Source organism: Ischnura elegans, chromosome 4 (genome assembly GCF_921293095.1).
Source record: "Ischnura elegans chromosome 4, ioIscEleg1.1, whole genome shotgun sequence".
In the NCBI taxonomy this organism is placed as follows: domain Eukaryota; kingdom Metazoa; phylum Arthropoda; class Insecta; order Odonata; family Coenagrionidae; genus Ischnura; species Ischnura elegans.
In genome coordinates, this window is record NC_060249.1 from 92,678,693 (window position 1) to 92,705,717 (window position 27,025).

General features: G+C 39.1%; 1 protein-coding gene and 1 long non-coding RNA gene across 3 annotated transcripts in view; both read right to left on the reverse strand.

Annotated features, from left to right (window-relative positions):
• The window catches only part of LOC124157780, a 77,284-nt gene extending 63,459 nt beyond the window's left edge, over positions 1 to 13,825 (reverse strand). The window contains exon 1 of one of the 2 annotated variants that reach the window (XM_046532791.1): positions 12,661 to 13,825. In XM_046532791.1, the coding sequence (XP_046388747.1) occupies positions 12,661 to 13,301 (641 nt within the window). In that variant the 5' untranslated portion in view covers positions 13,302 to 13,825. The remainder of the gene's footprint in view (positions 1 to 12,660) is intronic. The other variant, XM_046532792.1, reaches the window with a different exon arrangement.
• Positions 13,826 to 19,252: 5,427 nt separating this feature from the next.
• LOC124156897 overlaps positions 19,253 to 27,025 on the reverse strand; it is a 102,110-nt gene continuing 94,337 nt past the window's right edge. The window contains exon 6 of the long non-coding RNA XR_006864421.1: positions 19,253 to 19,492. This is a non-coding gene — a long non-coding RNA (uncharacterized LOC124156897). The remainder of the gene's footprint in view (positions 19,493 to 27,025) is intronic.

The following is a 27,025-nucleotide window of genomic DNA, read 5'->3' on the forward strand; positions in this document are numbered from 1 at the left end:
CTTGTAATAAACCACCCATGGATATACTGAATATTATGACAAGAATTGACGGTTTCAACAGTGATAACAATGAAACAGACAGTATTTTCGTATAAACCGAAGCTATAGAGCGAAATGTTTGCGGCATATTTGATCAAACAGGGTTACAAAAGTACTTATCATAATAGAACGTATATTTCAACAAGAGGTCGCATCATTCATAAGTCAATCGTAGAGGACTAGTTCCAAAACACTCAGTTATTTAGCGATTGGTTGTGATACCCATATTTAGACCGATTTAAATGATTTAAAGGTGTGCAAGTATTCATAGACAACAGTTAAAATTCACTTCCATTCAAAGTTCACTTCATTCCACTTCAATTCAGGTTAATATATAAATTTTTAAAAATTCTTCACAGATACCTGAGTACAAGTAGGTGCCCATACTTCCATTCAAAATTAATTACCAGGAATTCTTAACATAATCTTTTATTATCTTCTTCTCAAGTTTTCTTTATTTTTTATCTTGCTTTTCAAATGATAAAAGGTTTTATTTTTCTCAGTCAACCGGTAGAAATTAATTTCACTGTTAAATTACGCAGATTAAGTCATTCAGGAAATGCGTTTATTGCAAAAAAAGTGAAGGTTTTAAATTTGATATAATTTTTCATTGTTAAGCTAAGGCTTAGTTATTTTAGTTTTTGAAGCATCTTTTTCTTAAACAATTTAATGCGTAATTTGGAGACGTAACATGGAGGAATGAAAATTTAGCATTTCTTGACATTTTATAAGAAAGATGAATGAGCCTAATTCAAAACGAAAAATATATCTTCAATACTTATTTCAACGATTAAATTCTCCCTAGCATCCTTTTCCACCACTTTTGCTATGTCCCGAATGGAGGAGAGGACATTTTACCCTACTGTATTTTAACTATGAAAATATTTTCTTCAATACTCTGCACGACAAAAGTGAATTAGTACCCAGTCGCGCGCTCGGGTGCAAAGTTATTTACATTAATGGTGAAATTTCCCATGAAAAAGTCCTTCGGAAAGCTTAGAAGGTAGGTGACTCGGTAGTTTGACTGTTAGAATATCTAATCGGGAATCGAGAGAGATCCGAGTTCGTAACTCAGCTAAGCCGAAGTATTTTTTCATGGGAAGTTTCATCCTTAGTGTAAAATTTGTCTCGCCCCGATAGTTTCAGCGTAGAATGTGAATGGTAGAAGAATGCAAAAAGGTATTCTGAGTTCGCTTTGAGATTAAAAACAAATATTTGTGTAACGCATTCGAAAATATTATAAAAAATATTTCTCCTCAATGTGACGTTCTCTTATATTAAAATGAAAGTGAGATAGCATAACGATTATTCAAACCAGTAGCGGATACAGAAAAAAACTCAAGGGGGGGGGGGGCGCAAAATATATGTCTTGAGTTGTCTTTACTTTTATCGTAATAAAAATGATCAAGTCACTGACAGAGTATTAGAAAATTTTATTTAAAGCGATTATACACACATAAAAAACAATGCCATCTTTTGATGTAAAAAAGCTACAATTGTGGTTTGCAATGTTCGGCAATACAGGCGGACCCGCAAGAGAGGCCACGCGTCCCCTGAGCCCCCCATCTGTATCCGCCACTGAGTCAATTATGTCCCTATATTGAACTGTAGCATTTTTCAAGTCGATTGTGGTGCCATGTAACTTCAGCTAACGTATTTTGACTTCAGATACTGCAATAATTTGCAAATAATTTATAAATTGACATCTTGGTGAAACAAATGAATAAAATTCACATAATAGCTATAACCTACAAATATTTCTCCTCATTGACAATTATCACCATTCAAAGCTCAAGAAATTTCGCATTTAAAATTGTATCTCTTGAAATTATAATGAGGAAAACATATTTGCTATCTTGACTGTTGAGCACAATAGCAAGGGCATGTTCTAAACATTTCGCGAAAGGGAAATTTTATTCGTTTTGAGGAGGGATCTCCTTAAGGTTCGGAAATTCCGTGCAAGGGTTCTCTATTTCTCCCTCTCCGCCAACTCATGTCCGTTTTAGCTTCCCCATCGCATTCCCGCGAGTAAATATAGTCCCGTGGACTGTAAACAAAAACACTGGCCTCTCCACCGCGCGTTCTATCGCAGGGTCGGAAGGAGGAAGGACCGTAGGATATTTCGGCCGTATGGCCGCAGGGATCGGGCCCCTGGGGTCGACCCAAGAATGTTCGCAGATCTCAATCATGGAGCTGAGAAATTTTTCGGGGGATGTGATGGAGGAAAGAGAGGGAGGGAGAAGAATTGCCCCCATCTCTTGCCCACGTGTGCCCTGCCTACTAAGGGGCGTCGTCCCTTAAGATGCCATTCCTCCGCAGAGATGCGTCAGGTTTTTCTGGGAACGTAAGCAGCTTACTCTTAAGAGAGTAACGTTGATGTAGTGTTGTGTCTTAGTGTAGTGTAGTGCCTTTGAGTATAGGTCTTCATTAAGTTAAATGCAGATTTTTCCTACAACTCGGCATGTTGATACAACTTCATCAGGGCCTCGAGTGGATATGAGTACATAAATATGATATGTAAAATAATTCTGTGGTAAAATACTTAAAAAGAATAAACTCGAATATTTTATGCCGAAATTAATTAAAAAGAAAAGAGCCAAAAATTTACTCATTAAATTCTAGACATAGCTAAGTGGGAGAGGGAAAAATTTACCAATCAAATATAAGGGAAAGGTTTTACTTCCAGAGAATAGTTGAAACTTGGAAATCGGGATTAATAGACGGAAGTCTTTCTTAACTTGCTCAAAAATATATCTAGTCAGAGGACCTTCATCAGACTTGTAATTTAAATTCAATTATAACACGTGTCCCTCAGAGAATCTATAGCTTTTCCTTGTAAATTCAGTCGGAGAAATTTTAATGGAGAACAAAGAAGCTAAAGATGGTACTTTACGATATTGACTACCACTTTTTTCAGAATAACTGTATCACAGGGATTGTACCATATTTTTGATTTAGCTCATTGATTAATACGCATGGATAAAAATTGCGCTCGTCTAGTAGATTAGAAAAATTAGTTTAAATTCCTTTTTATTTTGGGAAAAGTCTTTCATTCTTCTGGCAGGTTCTTGAAAATGGTAGAAAAACAACGAACAAAGGACAATTTTGAGAAATCGAGCCATTATGAGCACCGATTAATTTTTTGCGCTAATTTGTTAATGTACCTACTCTCTTTATCGGCCGTAAATTATTTTCAATGTTGCCTTGAAGGTTATCATTAATTGTTATTTCCATGTATGCACAAAACAGATTTCTATGTCTTTTTATTTCTCATCCCCAGCTTTGAAGCTGTCTCCTGGGTGTTTCTTCAATTGTTGGTTGCTGTCAAATAATTACAGTAACGTCATGGCACAGATTCAGATAAATCGACGTTATTCTCATTCTCTTTTCTTATAAACACCTCGTTTCATAACTGCCATTCGGGAAGCCATCAAAACTCTTTAAATTCATCGGCACATCTAAGAGTACCTATGTTGATCTTTTCTTCCACTCGCCCTACACATTTTTCGTTCGCGGCGTCTTCTGCCGGGATTCGTGCCTTATGCCGAGGTGCTTTGAGGGGAGAAGTTTGGATGGTAAGCGGAGTGTTGTTTAGCAGTATGCCAAAGAGAAGGGAAAGGGCGCCTATGAGAGCAGAAGGACAATTAGAAGGGCCTCTCCGGATGTGGGAGAAGGCCTTTCACGGCCCCAACGTGTGGCGGCATCCCATTTCGCGGGTTCCAGCCCGTCCACACATCCATTTTTCATGGGGGCCGCCTTCCGCCCTGCCCTTTCCCTCAACACTCTAAAATCATCAATAATGCGAGAGCGAGAACTGTCGCTCATAGGCTAGGCTGCTCGCTTTCTTTGCCTGCATCTATCCATACCCTTGGCTATCCTACGATTTTTTACACCAAGCGTGTAACGCTTATATATTGAAATTATACGTTTCTCTCTTCCTGCTATCCTAAAATAATGAGGCATAAAATTAACGCTTGAGAAAAGGAAGATATATTTGAACAAAGGGAGGGTAGAATGCGTTGAATAGTGAAAGAAATAATATTGGGATTGTAGAAGGAAGCGTAATAGAAAATAGACCAAATCTGAGAAAAATCTTGGGAAAAAAACCCTGTTAAAACATTATAGCCATTTAACAATAAAAATTTAAAAAATAATGAAAAATATTATCACATATTTAGGAAGAGGCTTCTCATATCTAATCTCATATCGGTTCATAGGCCTCATTGCTGGGAATAATTCTGTGAACTAAAAGCATCGCCATGTCTTGCTCGTGACAACAATGAATGGTGAAAGGCTATCAAGCGAGCTATATATGCTAAGTATGCTAAGAACTAATTGTGAAGGGCATTGAAATGGCCAATTGTATGGTACTTAAGCGTGTGAATAAATGTTATTTTTTAAGATAAAGACCCCTGCATCTTAATTTCTATTGAAAATCCTTCGAACTCGTTTCCTATTCAGTCCGAGGAACGACATAATTTAATCATATTAACTAACACTCTGCCTTCTATCCGATAGAAAATATACGGGTTATAAAAACCGAAGATGCTTTAATTCCATCAATTTCTTAATGATAGAAAATAAAGGAACAATAAATTATTTGATCAGAACTCATTTAAGTTTACACTTTCCAATTTTGTGGAAATGATTTTTTTCTGCTCATGTGGAGCGAGTGTTTTCTTTTCAAGTTATTCAGCTCTAGTCCTAGACCGAGAGGCATTCGGGTCGCCGCACCCCTCGTCTATCCACCTCGCCAACCCACAGACGGATCGGTGATTTGTAGAGCGAGGGGGAGGGGGGAGGGAGACTAAACGGAATTTTTTCCAGGAACACTAGGGTATCGGGTAAAAGATCGTTCGAATGGGAGAATGTCTAGATAAAACCAACCGACACCTGCTGGGACCTACGCCGGTAATTTTTTTCCTTCCTCTCATTCTCAGGCGGCGCCGAAGTGGGCGCCCGCTTTGTCAAATTTAAATTGGCTTCCGATTTCACCGAATTCTTTTCGCGAGAGAACGAGTGAAAAAATCCGTCGGAGTGAATTCATCCACTGGAATCTCACAAACGTGGTGATTTCATCCGTTCCTCAGATTTTTCGGCCTAAGTATACAAGGCATTTTATCACCCCCGGGGAGAGATTGAAATGTAAAGACTTATTCTTAAGGCATCGCATTTTCTACGTGTTTCACACCGTTGAGTGGGCTTGTTCTTAGAGTGTTTAGCGAGTCCCGCTGTTACTCTCGCGAGATGATAATCAAGAGGGGATACGAATAAGCAATCCCTACCGATTCCTCCCAAAGTAACTGAGGCATCGCAATTACGCTGTTAAAAAAATTACTTGTAATGGTGATACAACACACATTACAGTCATAAAAGTTCCTCAAACATATATTTTTAAGGGGGAAAGTCTAGCATTTTAACTGAAATATGGTGATTTGGTGGCCGAAATTATTAGAAATCCAATCGTATGTACCATGCCCACAGAAAAATGTATCGTATAGCATCTAATAAATCAATGATTGTAGCAATTTATATTGATAATCTCAGACTTAAAATCCCATGTTATTGTGCAATAATTAATGGCATATTTATTGAGGTTAACCATGAGGAAGCGAAGATAAACCTAAATGTCAGCAAAGAAAGGCCAAAAAGTAGGAAAATACCCCATATGTTGGTAAGTATGAAGTTGAAATCTTCGAAAAAGTACAAAAAGCATTTGATACTAGGTATATCCTAATCAATGGAAAATGCGGAAATGCATGGAATAACCTGAAGGTTTACCCTTGTATTGCATTACGGTATTCTCTGAAGTCATGTAGGACCTTTATTATTGCTTAGAAAAATCGATTTTACATTCATTCCTCGAAAATTTCCATTTTATCAGCCTGGGTGCGATGTATCATATCCGTTCTACCTATGGAACGACCTATCACAAAGTGGTTTCATGAGGATCGAATGTCGAAGGGATTACAAGCATAAGAATTCCCTGTGAAACAGAGCCATTCGTCTTATAGGGATGCAACGATGCGTTGAAAGCCGGTAATCAATTTTCCAGTATCAATGTCTCCTTAGGGAAGTTGACTAAGATAGAATGAAATTGCTTAAATTTTGCTAAAAATAACCATTGAGGCAGTTTTTAGAGCCATTCTCTAATTACACCTCTAGTCATTACGCCTTCCTAATGAATAAAATACTAGTTTCTTAACCACATAGAGGTAGGGTTATGAAATTAGCAGTAAGAAACACTGTGAAAGGATTGTTTTGCCATTGAGATAAAGGCTGTACCTCTTCTCCTTCAGTCATTGAATTTGTCATCCACCTATTTTTTTGCGTTTTAGATATTGCTAGAGGAAACACGAGAAACTGTGGAGTGGAAACACAGTGTATATCATCGCAAAAATATTTCTCCGTGATTTTCAAGGAAAAATAAAATGATTTTAAATAAATCATGCGAATTCCGCTAAACGCTGTACTCATATTGGAGCTCCAATGACATTTCCATGGCATGTATGAATTAATTTTACTCCTTGATCTTCATTTAAGGAAGTTGCTTTAGCAAAACGGAATTAATATCAAGTACACGGTTCTCGGAATAATTATTAATCTTTACCTGCAAGTACCTATTGGGAACATAGTCTCAAAATTTGAAGTTCTTGCGGCATAATTTAGAAAAAAACTTAGTAAATTGAACCTTGTCGCTGATTTGAAATTGAAACTTGGACTGAAAAGAATGTGGTGAATAAAAAGAGAAGATAAACACGCCAAATCTATGTACAAAAATGGTGTGAGAAAAAATGCATAAAATATGTGAGTTCAGTGAGTAGTTTGAATTTAAAGATTTACTTTTCTGCTGGTTTCAAAAATTAAGTAAAACAAATAAACGCTAATGGAAAACCTTCGCAGCAGGGATAGTTAATCCATTTCGCTATTAAAATTAGCATGCAAAGAGTAGTTCCTTAAATATTGACCTTAGGCGGTAAAGAACATTGGATTGTAAACCTCGGACAATAAAATCTGACTCAGAAATATACCAACACGGCAAGCAAAAATCCATGACCGCTGCTACCGACATCGGAAAGCCGGGTTGAGGAAGTTTCATCCCGACAGACGGCGTGATTGGGGTAACGGGGTGTATTAAACCTATTCATAAGCTGATTCATCCGCAAAGAGGGACGTGGCCATTAATTCTAGGAAGAGATTTTGAGGTGTGGCCGTCGTGGAATGCTACGAGGCGACGGAGAGGAGCAGTGGGGAGATTCCCCAGGAGTGAAAGAGGAAAAAATGCACGGGAAGGAGAAAGGGGAAGAGGAGGATGGGAATTAGATATGGTATGGGAGGAAGTCTTGAGAGTGAAAGGAAGGGTTGAGAGAACGGAGGCAGGGGATGGGAAGGGAGGAGAGGAGGAGGAAGGAGGTTTGCTGGAATGGGCGAAGGGCTGTGGTGTGAATGCCCGACTTGCGGAAGAAGAGCTTAGAGGGGAGGAGGGAGAGTGTGAGACACTGCCATGTCGCATTCTCAAACGATAGAATAATCGAGGTGAGTTGGGATAGCAAAAGCATCAGGAGAGGTGTGAGGATATGGGGAGAAAAAAAGGTACGGGCACGAGTATACTCCAGGGGATACGAGAGTTTAGGTGGTTGAACTGCTGATTCCTCACCCCCAAGACCCGTTTGCGTATCATGAGGTCAATTTGAGTCACCTGGAGGGCAGCATGAGTTACTCTCGATAATTCAGATGGCAATCAGTCGACTTGCAAAAGAAAAAGGAGCGGGAAAATGTAGTGGGTACGCCTCTAGGCTTTGATGCACTATAGATCAGTAGATGGCTGGCAAAGGAAGCTTCATCGCAGTATGAAAGCTGTCTATTAATCGGTATGCAGTCGAAAGAAACAACAAAATTACAAGAGAGAATTGTTACTTAACCTTGAGAGTAAGTACTCATTTACAGCAAAAGGATATGCGGATTAGTACTTTAGATTCTTAAGTTTTTCCTCGACAATAAAATAATCAGCTCTTTACAAATTTTCCTCCATCATATCGTGGTGTAAAATCCGAAAGGTGTGATTATAACTTATTGGATATTTTATTTGATTGATCTTATGCAAACTATGTGATTCTGATTGAGGGCTTCTTTCCCTTATTTAGTGGCTTGCATGGTATCCCTTTACTTATGAATATGCCGGTATTTTAGACCTTGGAAGTCTTCCACGAAATAATTTAGCATGTTTCTGACGCAATATTCTCATTTACATAAAAATTGTCTTTCAATTGTTTTCCTGACCACAATTCCGTGATCGTGATTACTCTCCGATACATTGTTCGGAATATTTATCATCACAAACTGTACAATAACGGACAGTTTACGTAAATATATTAACCCTTATCAAGCTATATGGCTCATTCCTCCTCCCCCCCGAAGCTTGAAGACTCACCCCCGTAAAATTTTATGCAGCATGAATTATTTGGATCAGACATTTAATGAATAACTAGCTCTGATAGATTTATTTGTTGAACGATAAGGAATCGCGCAGGTATAATTTGATTGTTTAAATTACTTTTCTCGAAAATATACCTACTATTATCGAGATAATTACTCTCTTCGTCCGTTCTTACTGATAGTTTTATCGAAACTTTCATTTTATAAAGTTTATTTCGGGCGCCGCAATGAAAAAACTGTTTGAAATCCTTCCAAAAATTTCAACATCTCTATGCCAAGCCCTCTTTTACAGTAAATGACAAGAGAAGCGAAAGAATAATAGAGAAGAACTCGCTCAAGGCCTGCGAGGTAACATATTCACAGATAGCGTTTTTCATTGGGCTGGAAATGAGTTGAGTTACTACGCAGCGTTGAGTACTGATGATAGAGCTCCATCTTATATAGCTCTGTTGGTAAATTTTCTCCTCAGTTTGATTCTTATAGCTGGCTAAAATACAATTGTTATGAAAAAAAATCTGAAAAATTGAATGCGTATTAAATTCTCAACGTGCCGTCGAATTGTTTTGGGTAACTCTTGATGGAACTTCGTCTTTGCATTCGGTGATGGGATGGTGGTAGGTGAGAATATAAAATTCTCATCTAAATTTACACGGGTAAATGATATCATTGGTATTTTCAAGTTAAATATTTTTATCCAGCCAAATGAAAAAATATTCATTCCGAATTATCGTGAAAATAAGGGAAAGGAATTCTACGGAAATATAAGTTAAATGAATAATAGAAATGGCTATTTGTTAAGCCAACTCCCATTTTCCCAAATCCATCCCATTGAGAGAGTTGCCTATTTTCGTTGTTTTGGTTGTATGGAAACCGAAGTTTCTTATTTACATTTATTAAAGAAAATGGGGGAAAAACGAAAAAAATGCAGGACTTGCCGAGTTGGAGAAAAATCTTCTGAAAATCATGTTATTATAACGCAACAGTCTAATGGGGCATATCGTGAGAAATGTTGGTCTGGTGTTGACTATTTTTCGAAAAAAGTGACGGGAAGTTCAGTAAGGGACTGCCTTAAATTAAGGACATTGATTATGTTGTCAAAGATGCAAAAAAACGTTAACGTGGGCGTTTAAGAACACGGTTACATGGACAGATTTTCATGTTTTCGACGGTGCTGTTTCTCGCCTTCTGAACTGAAGGTCGCGAGTTCGAGTCCCATCTTGGTAGACTGCCCCTAACCAGGTGAAAGGGATTTTTGATCGCACATTGTAAATAATTAAATCCCTGCAATAATTAAAAAGCAGCCTAAACGTCCTCTTTTTGGGGATGCGAGAAGTAAATAATTAAAAGAACTAAGAGGAGCTGAGGGGAGTAGCGTTCATCCAGTCACAATATTGTTTATCAATCTGAAAATTGCATACTAGACGCAAGTCGTGAACCCGCGATAGAATTTGGCATTTTGCCTAAGTTATTTCATCCCCTTTTTGTCTTTCATTTCTATTCTCCATCGTCACTCCGCCCCTCAACAAACCCTTTCAATACCTTGCCACCCAGTTTTCCCGCCCAAACTGAAATCGCCGCGACATGTGTAGCCTTTCTCTGCCCACCCCTCCTCCTCCTTCTGCTTGCTCTGCGTTTGATGACGACGTCGCGCACGGGCTGAGCGTGAGGTCTGGGGGTTGGGGGATCATACCGCTTACGCGGGGCGTCCGGTCCACGGTGCATGTGTACATATTTGTAGCACACTGCGTCTGCGAAGTTTCATGAGACGGGTCATCTCGAGTGTGAAGGAAGAAAGGGGGAGGAAGGAAGGAAGCAAGGGGGTTGGTGGAAGGGAGGAAAGAGGAGGGGTAGGGAGAGGAAGTGAAGGAGCGTGGGGGGATGAGGGGATGAGGAGAGGGGTGGAGTGGGTGCGGATCACCTGATGGAGCGGGGCGAGGCGCGCAATTCAAAACGGCCGCGGGACGGAGAGGACGAAATGAAAAGATTCCCAAGGCGATGTTTACTCGACGAGAACATGAAGACGCCTGAATGGCACGCTGCCCAGCTGGCGCGGAAGTGCTAAACAATGCGGGATGATTGAACAATCGTGGAGGTAATTACCTCTGAGTTACTCAATGGAAGAAGCTGTTGTAGTTGAGCGTATACATAACGAGCTTGACAAACGAATGTTTTCCTCTGCTATATATATTTTCTTCAATTCTTGGGATAATGGATACGTTTTTCGACCTAGCAAGCTTCAGATTCCATGCTGTCATATAGACATCTGCAGAAGTTATCAAAATAATTAAGCTCTATCATAAACTTTCCTAGGATTATTATTATATTTACCTACGATTCTTACAGCTATTAAATGAGGTTGGTTATCGGAAGGGAAAATTATGCAAAGTTATGTACATTATATCCGTAATATTACCTAAATATTACCTTATGAAAGCAATCATTCCATTAATTGAATTTGATCCAAAAAAACTAGGAATTCGAAATCCAAAGCTACGCGTGATTCTACCAATGTATTAGCGAAAAAATCGTGAAAAATGAGCGATACAGAGGCAGAGAAATAACTACTCATCTTTTATTGATTATTACCATGATGGAAGAGAAGGATTTTGTGGACGAAATAATTCGTTTAAAAGTGCGTTCGAAAGCTGGCATATTGAAAAATCAGTCAGAAATGTAATGACCTTTCTGAATCTCAAAATAATTTATTAAATTAAATTAAAACATTAATTAAACGGTGTCACTTCCTTATACTGACTGAATGCAGCCCTCAAATTTCATGCTTTTAATGATATTAGGATAAACAGTAATTATCGATGTGCCTTAGGGACTGAACTAAGTCCATCATGGACAAGTAATACTAAGTGATTGGAAACCTAAATCATAAAAGTGTCAAAGTAAATTCTATCTGTATGAATTAATGAAGTCATTATTTCTCGTACTTTAGGGTAATAGTGAGTTATCACATAGCTTTGGTTCTTCCAAGAATTACTTTGGGGGATATGATTCATTAATGACGGCAAACTAATCAAAGCGAACCAGAAATTTTAAACTTTTCGAAGACCTTCAATAAATTCCAAACATATCAGAGTATATATTTTGGGAGCAAAAGTTGAGGTAGGAGGAATGGATCCTATATAACTTCAAACACGTTACAAGGGAATCACCTAACAAGCATCCGTAATGATATTAATAATTTTCTATTCAAATTTCAATCCCGAGCTTGGAACATATTTGGAAATGTAACGAAATCACCAGAAAAAGACTTGTATCTTCAAGATCAGCAAGCAGGAAAGGCTACTGGACCTAAGCTCGCGTTAGGGAATGAATCACAAGTCAGCACATTTTTCTGCATACAATCAAGTATCATTAGAATATGCGTATTTTATTTAATTAACGGAATTTTCAATTTATTTAAAATAAATTTATCTCATAAGTATATAAGACCAAAGCACTTGCTGAGAAAGGGTTAGGATTTTCGATTAATTCGAAATTCTCTTCTTCCTCGTAGCACAGCCGTTTATGAGAGTTATGAGAATCTCTCGAACATAAGGAATCAGTTATTCTTTGTATTACCTAATAGAAACTTGTAAATATTTCTAAGATTGTTATATTTCTTAACGTATAAGACACTTCTAATACTTTTATACTACTGCTTGATATAAATATCGCTTGCATTATAAAAAACTGTGATTTACAGGTTAAAAATATCTTTTCTTACAGAAGCACCGGCTTTGAATAGCTGGGTAATAATGAAAAACTTAATTACTGCATAGGCGTAAAGAAAATGGAGAAAATTTCGCCACATGAAGCGAGATCTTTGGCTTAGGTTTGTGATTCTACGTAGACGTATTGAAACGACCCATTAGCTTCCAAATTGGTGAAACTATTGCTACTTCGAAACCCGGAACATATTCATAAATAAAGCAATTGTGGAATCACAAAGTAAAGTTTTTCATTTACATCAAGAATAAAACCCATAAAGTTTCACCTGCAACCATCACCGAGTATTATTATGCTATACTGCAGATTAAAAACGCCTATAGGTGGCAAACCTAGGCAAGGCTAATGGACCGAAGGGAGGAAATCGGCTGCCACCATGCGTTTTTCATAAACATTCGGGGGTGAAATAGGTGTAGAGGGAGAGAGGAAAGATGATTAGGATGGAGGCTTCTGCCGAGTCCTCACCTCTCTCTGGTTTCAATCTGCTGTGCCGGTCCATTGATCTGGTCCTCATCCTCCTCTCCGGCCGCCCTCCCGGCCGAAGACGATGCCGTCCCGTTGCCCATTTCCTCCTCCCCGGGGGCTGTCGCCTCCCCCGCTCTGCCCCCGCTGGCGGCGTCGTCGATTGCCGGGGAAGACGCAGTCACGGTCGCCGCCGCCTCCTTCCGCCGCTCCGCCTCCTCTTCGGCCCTCAGGTGGGCGTCCACTGCCCCGGCGGCCGCCGTCAGCAAGTCCGCGTCGTCCCCGAAGTAGTAGTCGGCGTCGTTGATGGCCACCTCGTCATCTTCATCTTCGTCCGATTCGCCCAGGTCCTCCGCCGTCTTCTTCGGGGTTGTCGCCGGGGCTGGCGGAGAAGCCCTCGGGACCACCTCCGCTGAGTCTTCTGGCGTCTCCTCCGGCGCCTTCCGCGTCATTTCCTCTCCGGCTCGGTGATTCTGCTCGTGGTGAGCGTGGTGGTGCTCATGGTTGTGATCGTGGTGGTGCTGGTGCTTGGAGGCGTCGGAGGAAGGCCTCCCCGAAGCCGGGCCGCAGCTGATGGCCAGGAGGATAACGAGGATCAGGGGCAGGAGGACTTGGGGACTACGGAGGGCCGCCCTGGACGACATGTTCCGTCCGTGGGCCGCACGAAATGGGACCGCGACCCTTGACCTCGATAACCCGTTAGCCGGAACGTGAAATGTGGGAGGGATATTCGGGGATCAGGATCGCTTGAAACTTCAGGAGTGCCCAAATTGTTACCCGGAAATCCTACCCACCTCCCCGATTCCCAACCTTTCAATTGGTACCGCTGTTACCGGCGCACCGTTAACCTCACCCCAAGGGACTCTCCCCCGAAAAAATTCCCCAAGGAACTATTTCTCTAGGACGTGGGAGGTTATCGTTGGGAAAAAATAAACGAGCCGGACGTGTACCGTCTCGTACAACGTGGGGTTTCCCTGTCTCTCTCTCCGGCTCCCACCCGTCCTAGTGTTATGACTGCGTACGTATATCTATCCCTACCCTTCCCGAAGTAGCAGTCGTCTTCCCATCCGCTGGCTCTTCTTTGCTCTCCCTCAAGAGACGATCCGCTCCGGAGTCGGTATTGCTTTTAACTGGCGACGGAGAGGAGACTGGCACTGAGTGTTATAACGGGCGGGGAAGGAACATGGGGAGGAGTGGGAGGGCTAAGGGGTGGGGATAGTTTGGAGGTAGTGGAGAGTGATAGAGAGAGAGAGAGGAAAAGTGAGAGAGATAGAGAAAAGAGAGGAGCAGAAGAAGGGGAGGGGGGAGGAAAGAGAGTGAGAGAAAGGGAGAAGGGGAGAAGTTGGGTGGGGAGGGGGGGAGAAATGAGAGAGGAGTGGGGGAGGGGAGCGTGGACACAGGAGGGAGTGGGGTGGGGAGTCGAGAGAAGCGCGCGCTGGTGGGATTGTGGGAAGGATGGGAGGGAGGGGAGGTGGGAAGTGGGAGGGGTAGAGGTGACCATAGGTGGAGGGGGTGGGTGTTAGGGTGCCGAGATAATGAGATGGGGGTGGGGTTAATGTGGGTTATGCACTGGGCTGTGGGGTGGGGGGTGGACAGGAAGCGCGAATGGTATCTGGGGGAGGGGGAAGAAGGAGAAGATCTAGGTTTGCTAAGCGTTTTTGATGCGCAGCACCTTGTTCCCACGCGTACACAAGAAATATATATGTATTCATATGCACCCACACACACACGTACACACAAAGGCATAAAGCCATCATTTACCCTCGTATTTTGTGGTTCCACTACGCACTCCAGTAAGGTTGAAATTCTGTATGGTACTCTGTTATCTCACCTTCGTACCATTTATTTTGCCTTGGGCAGTATTAAAAAAATGTAAATTTACAGTTTCCAACTAAAGTATATGAGATATTACCTAAGAGTAATGGCAAGTTTAGCTAAATATACTAACTTTTTGGAATTCGTTGAGGTCAATATGCATTGTGATTGGAAATTCTCTCTGATCTAAGGATGCTATCGTAGATTCATGTGCACATACGGTCATAGTAAGAACCAATGTTGAGGGAAAGGGGGAGTATGAAAATTAAATAATGAATAGATGATACTTTATGATGTGAAACCGTCGTGATTCAACTCTAAAGTTGACTTGGATAGATGTTGGTAGAGATCACTCTGGATTAAACCACAGGCGTGTGAAATTCACAAATTCAGGGGAGGAGGGCTAGTTCCTTTCCCTCAACCTCGCACATGGTGCATTATTTTTTCTCAACTTTCTCTGGAAATTTTATTTCACTTGGGTTTATGAAAAAGGAATTTTGGAATTAGTGAATTTATGATATATTGCGGCATGAACATTTCTCAGCACAAAAAGGCTGGCGCATTGAGATAATCATAGACTCCTGTAATAACCATTGAAACATTTAAAATTTTCCCCGTATCCTTCTCAACACCGATGGCTGTCGAAAATTCGATCGCACGTGCGCCTCAACAGTACGGGAAGGGAGGTTTTTTAGGAGCCATTTTTCGAAGCTGTACCTCAAATGCTCAAAATCACACGTGTCGGGAGTTTTTATTCTTTTTCGTCTCGATAGGGATAATGTCGAGTTCCAACCGCCCTAGTGTATTCAAGTTGGGTGAAATGCTTGGCATTGAGAGGCAATTACGGAGGGACACCAAGTTACAAGTAAGAGCTATAATTATCATATGAAATTTATAAACTGGAGGTTTGTGATAAAATTATAACTCACGTGTGGAAAAGCATTGTAACAAATCACCATGTATCTACTCCATTCTTTGGAGTGAATAAAACGAATCCATCCAGACTATGAGATTTAAACTACTTATAGTCCCACAAAAAAAGAACAAGATATTCATTTAAAGATTACAAAAAGAAAACAATGTTGGATAATACGGAGAAGACATGATGACAAAGAAGGTTTTTATTTTGTTGCTTATCTCGAATTTATTTGTGGTGACTTATTCTCGTTTCATTTATTTGTTGAGAATCTCGATTTCTGTTGACGTATTGAATACCGCCTAGGTTGTCGTCATCACTACTGCTGGATAAGCCCTTATGACGAAGAAAATAGTTTACAGGATGCGATGCAACGCGTCGGTGTCGGAAATTCCCATCAGTTTGAAAACCCCAGAAGAATGCAGTCTAAAATTTCACAGTAAGTCATAGAACGGGGATTCAACGACCTTGTCGCGTCTCCAATCGACGTCAATATGTATTACGGAAAGTCATTTTACAATTAGAATCGCGTGTGAGGATACAAACCTCTGTAACGTACATAATATCAACACTGAGGGGCTGCTTTATTTACTGGAAAATTTAATTGTCAAAGGCAATAGAAAACGGAAAAATTAGTCATGATGACTAACTGAGAATGACAATGGTATAGTAAACTGGGAATGCTTAATACTTCAAATAGTATTATCATAATAAGGATATAACGTAAAATGAACCTTCCAAATGAGAATAGGTACATCTATTTTGCAATTTAAAAATTATTCGACTTTCCAGTTTTCCGTTAACTGAAGGAAGGCAGCAAAATGGAAACCCAATTAATGAAAAGGACGCAGAAAAATAAACTCCAATATGAAGACCATAATCAAACGCCAACACATAATCAATACATTTTGAAAGATGCAAAATCGCCTCATCATAACCTCAAAAAGAGTACAAATCTCTCAATATCCCCTACAGGTCTTGTGAACTTTCTTTTAGTTGATAGTTATAATTGAAAAATCAAGAGATCTTCATTATAGTGCTTCTCCAGACCAATGGCTGTCGAAATTTCGATCCTCAGAGCGCCTCAGTCGTACAGAAAAGGAAGTTTTTTTCGGCGGATTTTCGCACACTTGTAACGGCTCGTCCAACCAGCATTTGACACTTCTCATCCTCCCTACCTTACCTCTCCTTTTCGCTAACAAACACACCAACTCCGTAGCCGAACTCTACACTCCCTCTACGCCAGCCTCTAACACCTTAGTCTCGCTCAGCACCGTGAGGAATGTTTTTCGGGTAGGGATACGAAATTGACGCTAGTCTATTCAGCGTCCGCTAGGGTGGGGGTGGTTTAACGAGGGTTTTCGCCTCCTCAAGGGGGAGGAAGAGGCGGGCGGGGGAGGGAAGAGGAAATATGTATTGGGGAGTGGGATCGGGGAAGACTTGTGCTCTGTGGGGGAGTTTTGCTTTCGGGAGGTAGCTTCCCGAGAAGGAGGGAGGGGAGGACGAAGCGGAGGAGGGGGTGGTAGGAGGGTGGGGAGGAGCTGAGCAGACGGCGGCTGCGGGGGACTCTTCGTGTCCGGTGGGGTGGGGCGGCCAAAGGGATCGCACCAGGCGGTGGAAGGGGGCAGGAGGGAGGGGGGACTATAGGTTGTGGTGGTTAGGGTCGTGAAAAGGTGCTGAAAAGAGACGTGAAAACATTTCGGCTCTTTAATTTTTTTTCTTTGTTCCCCCGTCGGCACTTAAAACGCCACCTTAAGATTCCTCCTGTCGTTTTTTTTTTCGGCCCGGCCGAAACCTCGCATCGGATATCAGTCACATTTTTTTCGCATACGTTGAGCGTATTCCGTGGGATCCAGCATTTGTTGCAAATTAACAAATGATTTCAGATACTGCAACGGAATAGCCGCCGAAGACCTTCATGGAGCCGCCACCCGCACGTGCACGAAAGCGTAAAAATTTCACCGCGGAAACATGTAAATCTTAATCTAGGCTCGAAGCAGAGTTCCCCCCATTTTCTGTGATTCGTAACGGACGCTCATTTTCCTATAGTCGAAAGCCGTTCTCATTCTGTGCCTTAGTATTCACTTTAGATGCGCAAAATGAAAGAAGATTAATCAAATTCCCTTCTCGGAAAACGTAAGGGAAAATGAAGAATGCCCAGTGCACCCGAGACGGATAATTTTGGTGAAGGGTAAGATTTTTTCTCTTATTTAATTATATAGAAGCGAATTAGTCTGTCAAATAGTCTTATCTTAGGAGAATGGTCAATTTTGATTATAATGATACAATATTTTTCCTTTTCGTATGACTGAGATTAAAAACTCAGAGACTGTGGGGATTTTACTGCATGAAGATCCCTATTCGATTTCAATATTCTGCTTTCCTTACCAGAAGTTTTTAGGTACCTACTCTACGCCTATCGCTTTCGAAATGTAGTATAGGAAAATTAGTTCATTTGCTGAGAATTGATAAATTCAAACTCAGGCCCTATTTTCATTTTCCCAAGATTTCTAAATGCACCCGAGAAAATGTTAAAAATGGACGAAGCCGCATCGTTGCCCTCTAATTATGTTAGTTACTAAACAGAGGAAGTGTTTTCTACAGGCTTAAATTTGAGTTTATTTTAAAAATTGGTTGATCACTTTTATTATTATGAAAAAATATTCATATCATTGACAATTTAACCTATATGTGCGTAAAGAAACTCTGTATGAGTAAGAATTTATTATAAAGAGAAATGCTACGTAATCGAATCAACTAAGCGAAGCGATGCTTAAGCGAAGTTTATGCCATTCAAAGGGCAGATTCATGAAACTTGATTCCTACTAAGACCTTTTTTATCAAAGGACTATGTCCTTTCATCCGTCAAGAGCAACCAATAGATTTAGAGAGGTATGACGTGTGCAGAGCCGAACAGCGGAATAATGCAGGATAGCAGGTGCCTGCGGCTATGAAACATTGATGCAAGTGTTTTGACTTCCATGCGAGCATACCCTAAACAGAAGGTGTTATCCGATAAGTGAATGATGACGAAACACTACCAAAATGTTCCGTGAACGATAACCTTCCAAGTGGTGCAAACGATGAGTATTTGCCAGAATGTATCGAGTCACTTTTGATGTAGCTACTTCTCGAATACCCGGGAAAAAAGTAGGCTCGTGTAGTCAGTGGAATTTCAATGATTAATTTATATTTCTCGCCTAAAAAATGTTCTCCTATGAAATATAATATTTGATAGAAAATTATATGTCCGTGACCGTGACGAAAATTATATAATTGAGTTAACTGCAATTGCAAATAGGATATTTATTCTTAATCTATTCTGAAAGTAAAGGACAAGGCGGTCATGAGAGTCATGGTTGGAAATTATATTCTTATCAAAATTCATCACTAACACCCATGTGATGCATAAAATGAGACGCCAAGGGTTTGAAGAATGAGTTCGATTCGCGATCAACGATTTCACGCCGATCGTAAAAGATGTCCCCTTCGAGGCCCATCACACAGCGAACCTTCTTCGGTGGAAAACGCTTAAAAAATGACATTCATGTCCTATTTGTGCCGCTGAGCGGAGTGAACTTGAAAGAGAAATGAGGTGACTCATTATTGGCGTTCAATACTATAGGAAGGGAAATGGCCGAAGTTGGGGCACCGTTTTTATGTCGCGGTTGATGGATGGGAGTATAAAAAACATGCATGGAATCTAATCAAAAAAACCATTGGCATTTCTTTTCCCGAAAAGCAACGCATAACTTTGAAAATGTGTCGACATAAAGCGAACAATCTTCATACTTAACCTTTTGTTATTGTTAAGACAAGTTTTCTAATATTATTTTACTATTATTTATCAGTATGAACCTACTTTGCTATTTGCTGCCATCATATTCTGCGAATCCTCTATGCATCCATCATCATTCATTGCGACTGATTACTGGCGGCAATTGGTAATTTTTGCGTTGCAACAATCAGAGTTCATTTTTATATTGCTAATACATGTCACGGCGTTTTCTTTTCTTGATATCCATTGAGATTATTTTTTACCCATATTACACAGCTTTTGCGGTAAATCGGTGATTAGTTCTTATCTTCTTGCTGTGCAAATCCCTGAAAATAAAAAATTAATTTAATTAATGATTTTTAAACCTGGTGTAAAATATTTAATACGCTTTAGATTTTATGACAAATAAAGTTTTATGAGAACAAAAAGGTCTTCTATGATAAGAACATATTTAACTTTGTAAAACTTTCTATAATGATGTTGTGTGACTTCCTAGCATTTTGAGCAAATGCATCATGCGAACAAAATTCACTAACTCTTGATTAACTCTGTGGTACTCCATTATACATTAGTCGTTGTACAAACAATTGAAAATGAAATACCTGTAATTGCACTTATCCTACGTATTATAGTGAAGAACCATACTTAGGGTTCTTGATTCTAGTATTCAGGGTCTTAGATGCACCAGCTTTCGGATAACATTGCAGATTTAAACAGAAATAATAAATTGAAAAATTAACGTAAATAAAATTAATTCGTCTTCGCTATTAGAAATAATGAAAATATAATCATTTCTACCAATCTATCTTTTAAGTAAGGTCTGTATAGAAATCTTTCTATTGCAAATGTGCATTATTATAAATAAAACAGGAACGACAGTCCGCATGACAGATTACCAACAACGATTAGCGAATTCTATCAAACCAAACTATCGAGTTTGATAATTGTTACCAAACAAGCTAGGGCTTTCGTAAAATTAATCATAACTTCGATGAAAGTTACCGAACTCGGAAGCGTATCGAATGTATGCAGTTATTTTTCTAAGCTTCTTGGTACAAGTGACCAAATTATGAAATATCAAAGCGTCCGAAAATTTTATCAAGACTGTTTGATAAAATAAATCAAGTGCTTAATTATTTGCATCAAAGTTTAAGTATATTTAACAAAAAAAACTTACTATCACACCAGTTTGATAGTTTTAATCAAATCTTTTTTTTCCGTGTACGAATCTATCGACCTATCCACCATGTTATTGTTGCCTTTTTCGTCTAATTTTCGCGACAGCCTCTTTGTCTCTTCCCTTCTACACAATATTCTGCATTAGCTGCTGGCATTCCCTTGTTTTAGAATATTTCTGAACTTCAAAGGTACTCTTTTCTTTATTTTATCCACTCTTTTTTCCTATTGTTATCGCTATCTTTTTTTTTAAGAAATACATTCTTTTAGAATCCAGTTGTATGAACCCAAATCACTATTGAGTATCTCGAACAGAGCTCAAAATTTTAAAAGAGAACAAGAAAAGTGAACATCTTAGCCACTTATAAATTGTTCCACATCAAGTATCCTTAATTCATTAATATTTGAAGCAGCATAAAAATAAATAAAGTAATTTTGCTAGTGCAATGAAATCAATCTTAAATTGTCTATCAATAAAGTGGAAGAGGTGATTGCAGTAAGCCCGGTTTTATGTTTTAAAAAAAGTATTTTATTTATTATTTTTTAAATTTGTACTCTGGAATTTTATTTTCTATGAAGTATATCCCTTATAAAAGATGCCTTGCTAGTATGGCCACTCTTGGTTATGCGTGTGGTAGTCAAGGTAGTAACTATCGACGGGAGAAACGAGGCTGTAAATGATAGCTTTACATTTCATAAATGAAAAATAATAAATACAGAAATCTCATAGATGATGACTTTAACGTCGACAAAATTATTAGAGGTCTAATAAATGATGACTGTACCGCCGACAAAATTACGAGAGGTCTAGTAAATCAAATTTCACAAGTTTGTTCCATACATATTGACGACACCTCACACTATCTAACCTGATATAATTATCTTAAAGTTAAATATTTATCAATGAGGTACCTACTTTGTAAAACCTAGTCCTATTAATATTTTCATAAAGTACAATAATAGTCCATGTACCAAGCATATGAAGGGTTGATGTTAGAGCAGCCTACAGTAAATAGTAAAGGATAAATTCGTAATGTATGCATATCCAATAATAATTGTGTTGCAGGCACCCATCGGCATTAATTACCAATACGTAAGAGAGATAATGGGATATCCTTGGGTAGGCTTTCGTGTTGTGGCCAAAATTCAGCGGAGAGGTTTATGGGATATGCACAGTGCTGTAGTTGGGAAATAAATTTAGGCGGTACTCACCAAAATTTTCCAACAGCTGAACATGTATTATGCATCCGGTCGCATTTGAAATATCAAACTCAAAGTCTTGTATTAGTTCCAAGTTGAGCCACGAGATAACTCTGAACAAGAAAATAATCATTTTCGATTTTTCTTTATGAAATTCATTGGAAAATCTAAAGCCGGGCTACTTTTTTTTTACAGATTTAAAAACGTAGTTTAACCGGTACGCTTATAACGAGTTTGGATTTTAGGGGGTACGCCGTACCGGCCCAACCAACGGCCAAACATCGACCTGAAGAAGCAACCACCAGGTTGCTTCTTCAGGTTGGTCAACCATCAGGTTGCTTCTTCAGGTCGATGAAGTGATTATCGAACTGATCACTTCATCGATCTGAAGAACCCAACTAATGGACACACGTGGTGCATATCCCGCAAACCTCTCCGCTGAGACTTAAGCCTGAATCGCAGGATCATTTTCTTTCGTCGCGAAAAGTGATCATTGTGAAAAAGTGATCGCTCTAGCGATCATTTTTCTCACGGTCACACGGAATCACACGGTCCCTCCCGACGTCTCCTTTCGCATCACTTTCGATATCACAGTCCGTTGTCATAGTACCCGCATAACGGGAATATATATAGAGCTGTGCGAGAGTCTCGTCTCGACGGTTGAGACGAGAAATTCATTTCTCGGCATTGTCGGGACGAGACTCTCGGCGCGGCGAGAGTCTCGCCTGGGTCGAGAGTCTTGACGAGAGTCGAGAAGTCTCGCCCCTTCGAGATTTCTCGACATCCGTCGAGACTCCCGAGCAAGGCGAGAAATTCCGATGAATACCGCAATCAGTCGTTAATAGAGATTACTGGGGTATCCCTTACTACTTTCATGGATTTATTCACACTATAAAATTATTTTATTTAATTGACAATTTAATCATATTTTATTACTTAATCAACCAAAATTGACTGGTAACCATGAACCTTAGTTACCATAAATAAACATTTCAAAAAGATATATAAAATTCTATTGAATTCTATAGAAAAAATAAAATATGCTTAAATTGTCAATGTCGATCTTATGTTATAACTAATTTTAGTTTTGGAAATATTTAATATAAAATTTGAATCATGGAGTGTAGGTCTTTAAATTGAAATGTAAATTGTGCCAACGTTTCCTTTAATTTACAATCCATTATCAGGGCTTGTAATGAAATTGAGCAAATAATTTTGATACACAGGCATGTTAGAGAGTTACATCAATGTTAAATATTATAGTAATATAATAGAAAAGAAACATTCACTTGATCATTAAAAAAAAAAGAATAGATCGTTTATTTCTATAGAATTTTATATATTTTTTGAAATGTTTATTTATGGTAACTAAGGTTCATGGTTACCAGTCAATTTTGCCTGATTAAATAATAAAATATGCTTAAATTGTCAATGTCGATCTTATATTACAACTATTTTTAGTTTTGGAGATATATATGATGTCTTAAATAATCTTTTTGCTAAATTATTTTCAATGTCTAAAATAGAAATAGTGTTATTTTTTCGAGGAAGCGGGAGTCTCGACGGGTGACGAGAAATCTCGAAGGGGCGAGACTTCTCGACTCTCGTCAAGACTCTCGACCCAGGCGAGACTCTCGGCGCGGCGAGAGTCTCGTCCCGACAATGCCGAGAAATGAAATTCTCGTCTCGACCGTCGAGACTCTCGGGTGGTCGAGAGTCTCGCACAGCCCTAAATATATAGCGTGTTTGTTTACATATGTCGTTCTCACGATTGTCAAACATTACGCTGCAATCGCTCCACACGGGCATGCGTTTTGATTGACTGATATGGCGTTTTAGTGACGGAAAAAGCGACCGGACGAGTGGTGAAAAATAGTGATGGGAATCCTCATCGCGATCGTGATCGCGAAAAACAATTGCCGGCGACGATCATTGGCGGGAACACTCTAGCGATCGCGATAGTGATCACTAGGAAATGACGAATAAAATGATCGTGTGATTCAGGCTTTAGCTATGTCCGGATGGATAATTGTGAATTTGAAATTTTTATTATGATCATAAGAAATCAATAGCTCAGTTTGAAAATTCGAAGTTCAAAATCTTGTACGACAAAATGTCGATTCTAGCCGTGAAAATAGTTTATTATAAACGACCAAATTTGTAACCTCAGCCACTTATTGATTTATTGATATGTATAAAAAGGCCGCAATACTACATAATTTAGCATTCCAAAGAAATGCTGCTCTCCCAAGCAAGTTAATAAATGAGGGGTACGTAAAATTAAAAGAATTTACTGAAGGAACAGATCCTATTCGTACGAAGAGGGGGCCACAATGCGTTTCCTAGCATCTAGGAAAATTGGTGACAGTCTCACCTTTTTTTTATTAGACATAACAGTATTACTGACCCTACGTATTATTTGCAGAACTCAGGTCTCCAGAATAATATTTCAGCCTGCTTCAATGACCTTATGAAACTTTACCTTTTCCATAAAAGGGCTCCTATTTGCCAACGAAGGAGGAAACTAACATCGGAGTATGTTGCAACCAAAAAGATAAGTTGATTATATAATGTTTCGAGGTCAAAACCTATTGAGAGCGGGATAGCAGTGGGAATCAACTTTAATGAAATGGTGCATATTTCCGGGATTTTCTGGAGACAATTCTACGTCTTCTTTAATATTTATTATGTAACGGATTTCTTCTTGGAACTGGTTTAATCCTAACTCGAATCTCCTGATTTTTATGCCTCATTCTGGGTGGAACTTTCTATAGATTTTATGGATAACTTCATTCCTGGAACTGTTTTCGCAGTATGATGGAAACCACGACCTCCCAAGATAATAAAATATTTACCCAAGAACTTCATTGATAGAAATGAATTTCCTACAGTAGATACAATTACTTCACAATAATAAAATAAAGAAGGTCGATCAATAATTGTCATGAATTAACCTGCAGTTTGTCATCCATAAATCTTAATCTTAAATAACCCTCCTGGCATAGTGATTCTCGTTGCATGGAATTTATTTTTTTATGATTTAAATTGCGCATAATTACTCGGCCTTCGGGGTCTCGCCTCCCTTTTTATCAGGAAACATTTTCATCGGCAATTTATTTATCTAGGCCAAATTCAATGAGCAACCGTCTACTCTTGTGGACTATCTCATTCATCTTGCCGATCAAAGCAATTTCGTATTTCCGTTATTGTAGAGGAATAGTAATTATACATGCCGTTCGGGTCACAGTCAGTGCCTGGTCCTCAGTATTCTTGTACCTTTGCACCAAGAAACGGTAAAGATATAGTTGGTGACGAACTTGCCCCAACTATCGGCCTAGACCACTAAAAGAGTTCCCCCGTAAATTTCGAATGTTGTTTGCTGAATTCCTGACTTTCCTCCAAAGAATAACTAAGTTTCATAATTAATTGAATCAATGATTTAATAAATTAAGGTCCAGTAAATTTTATAAGATAGCGGACACCTCCGACTGTTAAAACATAGGTATATTCATGAAATTCATTATGATATCATCAAAAGCCAGCATTGGGATGAATATGCGTCGATAAGGCTTTTTAATGGCAAATATTTTCGCAGCCTGAAGGAATTTTCAAAATTATATTTTAAAAGTAAAGTTGCATAAAAATTCGACGTTCACGCTGAGAAATTTGGTGAGGTAGTTCTCAATAAAACCTTCCATAATGATGCACCAGAATGCAATATTAAGATCGGAAGTAAGATTGGTGTTCACGGGTTGCAGATTATTTGGTAGAGAAGAATATATGATATCAGTTTCAATATCTTACAGTCGCTGCTGATTTACCATAGTTGCCTCCTGCTGTTAATATTGATAATAGCGGCATGGATGGGTTAAGTAGAACTCTTGCCATTTCCGCCGCTGAGCCGTCAACGTAACTGAAACTCAGAAAACTGCGCTTATTTACTCAGGAAAACATTTCAACGGTATTAAAATAGAATTCACCTTCAACTCTGGTTACATTACTGAGGTAGTGCGAGTCGCAAGAATTGATGAAACAAAAAAAATAAATGTTGAGGTATGAGGGAAATTAACAGGCATGTGGGCATGAGAGCCAAGCCAGGTTCGTTGCACGTAAGCGTGAACGGCTGCAAGATAGAGCAGATTTCAGTGAAAAGTGATGATTCTACTCTCGGAAGTATTCCTTGGTTGATGAGTCGGCGTCACGGGAGCTCAGAATGTCGTCGCATGCAACCTTTCGCACTGTGATTATGCGCCGTCATTTGAAATATGTTTACTTTAACCTAGGCCAACCTTCCATTCATAACTGCGCTGTTGATTTCCAACCTCAAGGAATAAGAGAGAAGATACGTTATATTAATAATTTAATGTATTACAACTTTTCTACGCAATTCTGAGATGATTAGTTAAGGGAGTACATTTCAACAGCCTATAGCAATCAATGAAATGTAGTATTTTATTGGATTATATTGGTAGCATGGTAGCAACCGTATTTTTCCTTTAGTCACTTCGTCTCCCCCGAAGTTATGAGAACGGATACTAACAATAAGTAGAAAGCATTTTCCTGACCTGAGCATAGTCCTTAAAATACGAAAAACTTCGTTGGAAAAGTAACAGCAGACTCTTTAATACTCAGAAAAGGGAGAAGGCTTCATCATGTACAGCTTCAAATGCATCCAAGTGCGGAAGGAAAATGTTCCTAGTAACTATGGCCCTCTTTCCAAGTTTTTTTAATGAACGGTATCTGTCCAGCTATGCCTACTACTGCAAAATAAACCAGTTAATCGAAAAATGATGGAATATACTAGTGCTTATTGGCTGCAGACGTTTCTTTGGCTAAATGGAAAGTCAAAGATAACTGCGTTGCTACTACTAGTCGAGAAAATGATGGAAACCAAATGCCATTGAAATTTCATCGTATTTTCACTCGTATCGTATATGCCACCGTACGCTCCTGTGGTTGAAAATAATTCAACCGTTATCCGGAGACGATTCAGATTTGGTTTTATGACATTGAATAATATTCAAGAAGTCATCTTGGGTTTTCATTTTGGATAAATGTTACAAAGCTTCTAAGTGTGTTGCCACGCCTCGCACGAAATTTTAGAGGCTTATTTAATGAAAATTACGATGATATTTCTATATCCAGTCGTGTGATTAATGAATTTTCTTTCTTTATTTTGCGGAAAACCCACTATGTGCATTCACTCTCATCGTCGTATAACGCTACACATCTATGCATTTTGCCTTAATTTGTATACAGATATAGTAAAAAACCATTGAAAAGTTTTTCCTTGTATTTTACTCATTTTTATTTTGATTTAGAATCATAAATTTCCAATTAAATTAGTCCCTTATCATTCAGTATTGAATAAGTATAAAAGAAAAATAATATAAAAATTAAAATCTGTGATAGGTTTCCTAGGATTCAAGAAAACAAATTTCAATAGCCCTACCCTAAAACATAATAGCATATCATCGGGGTCT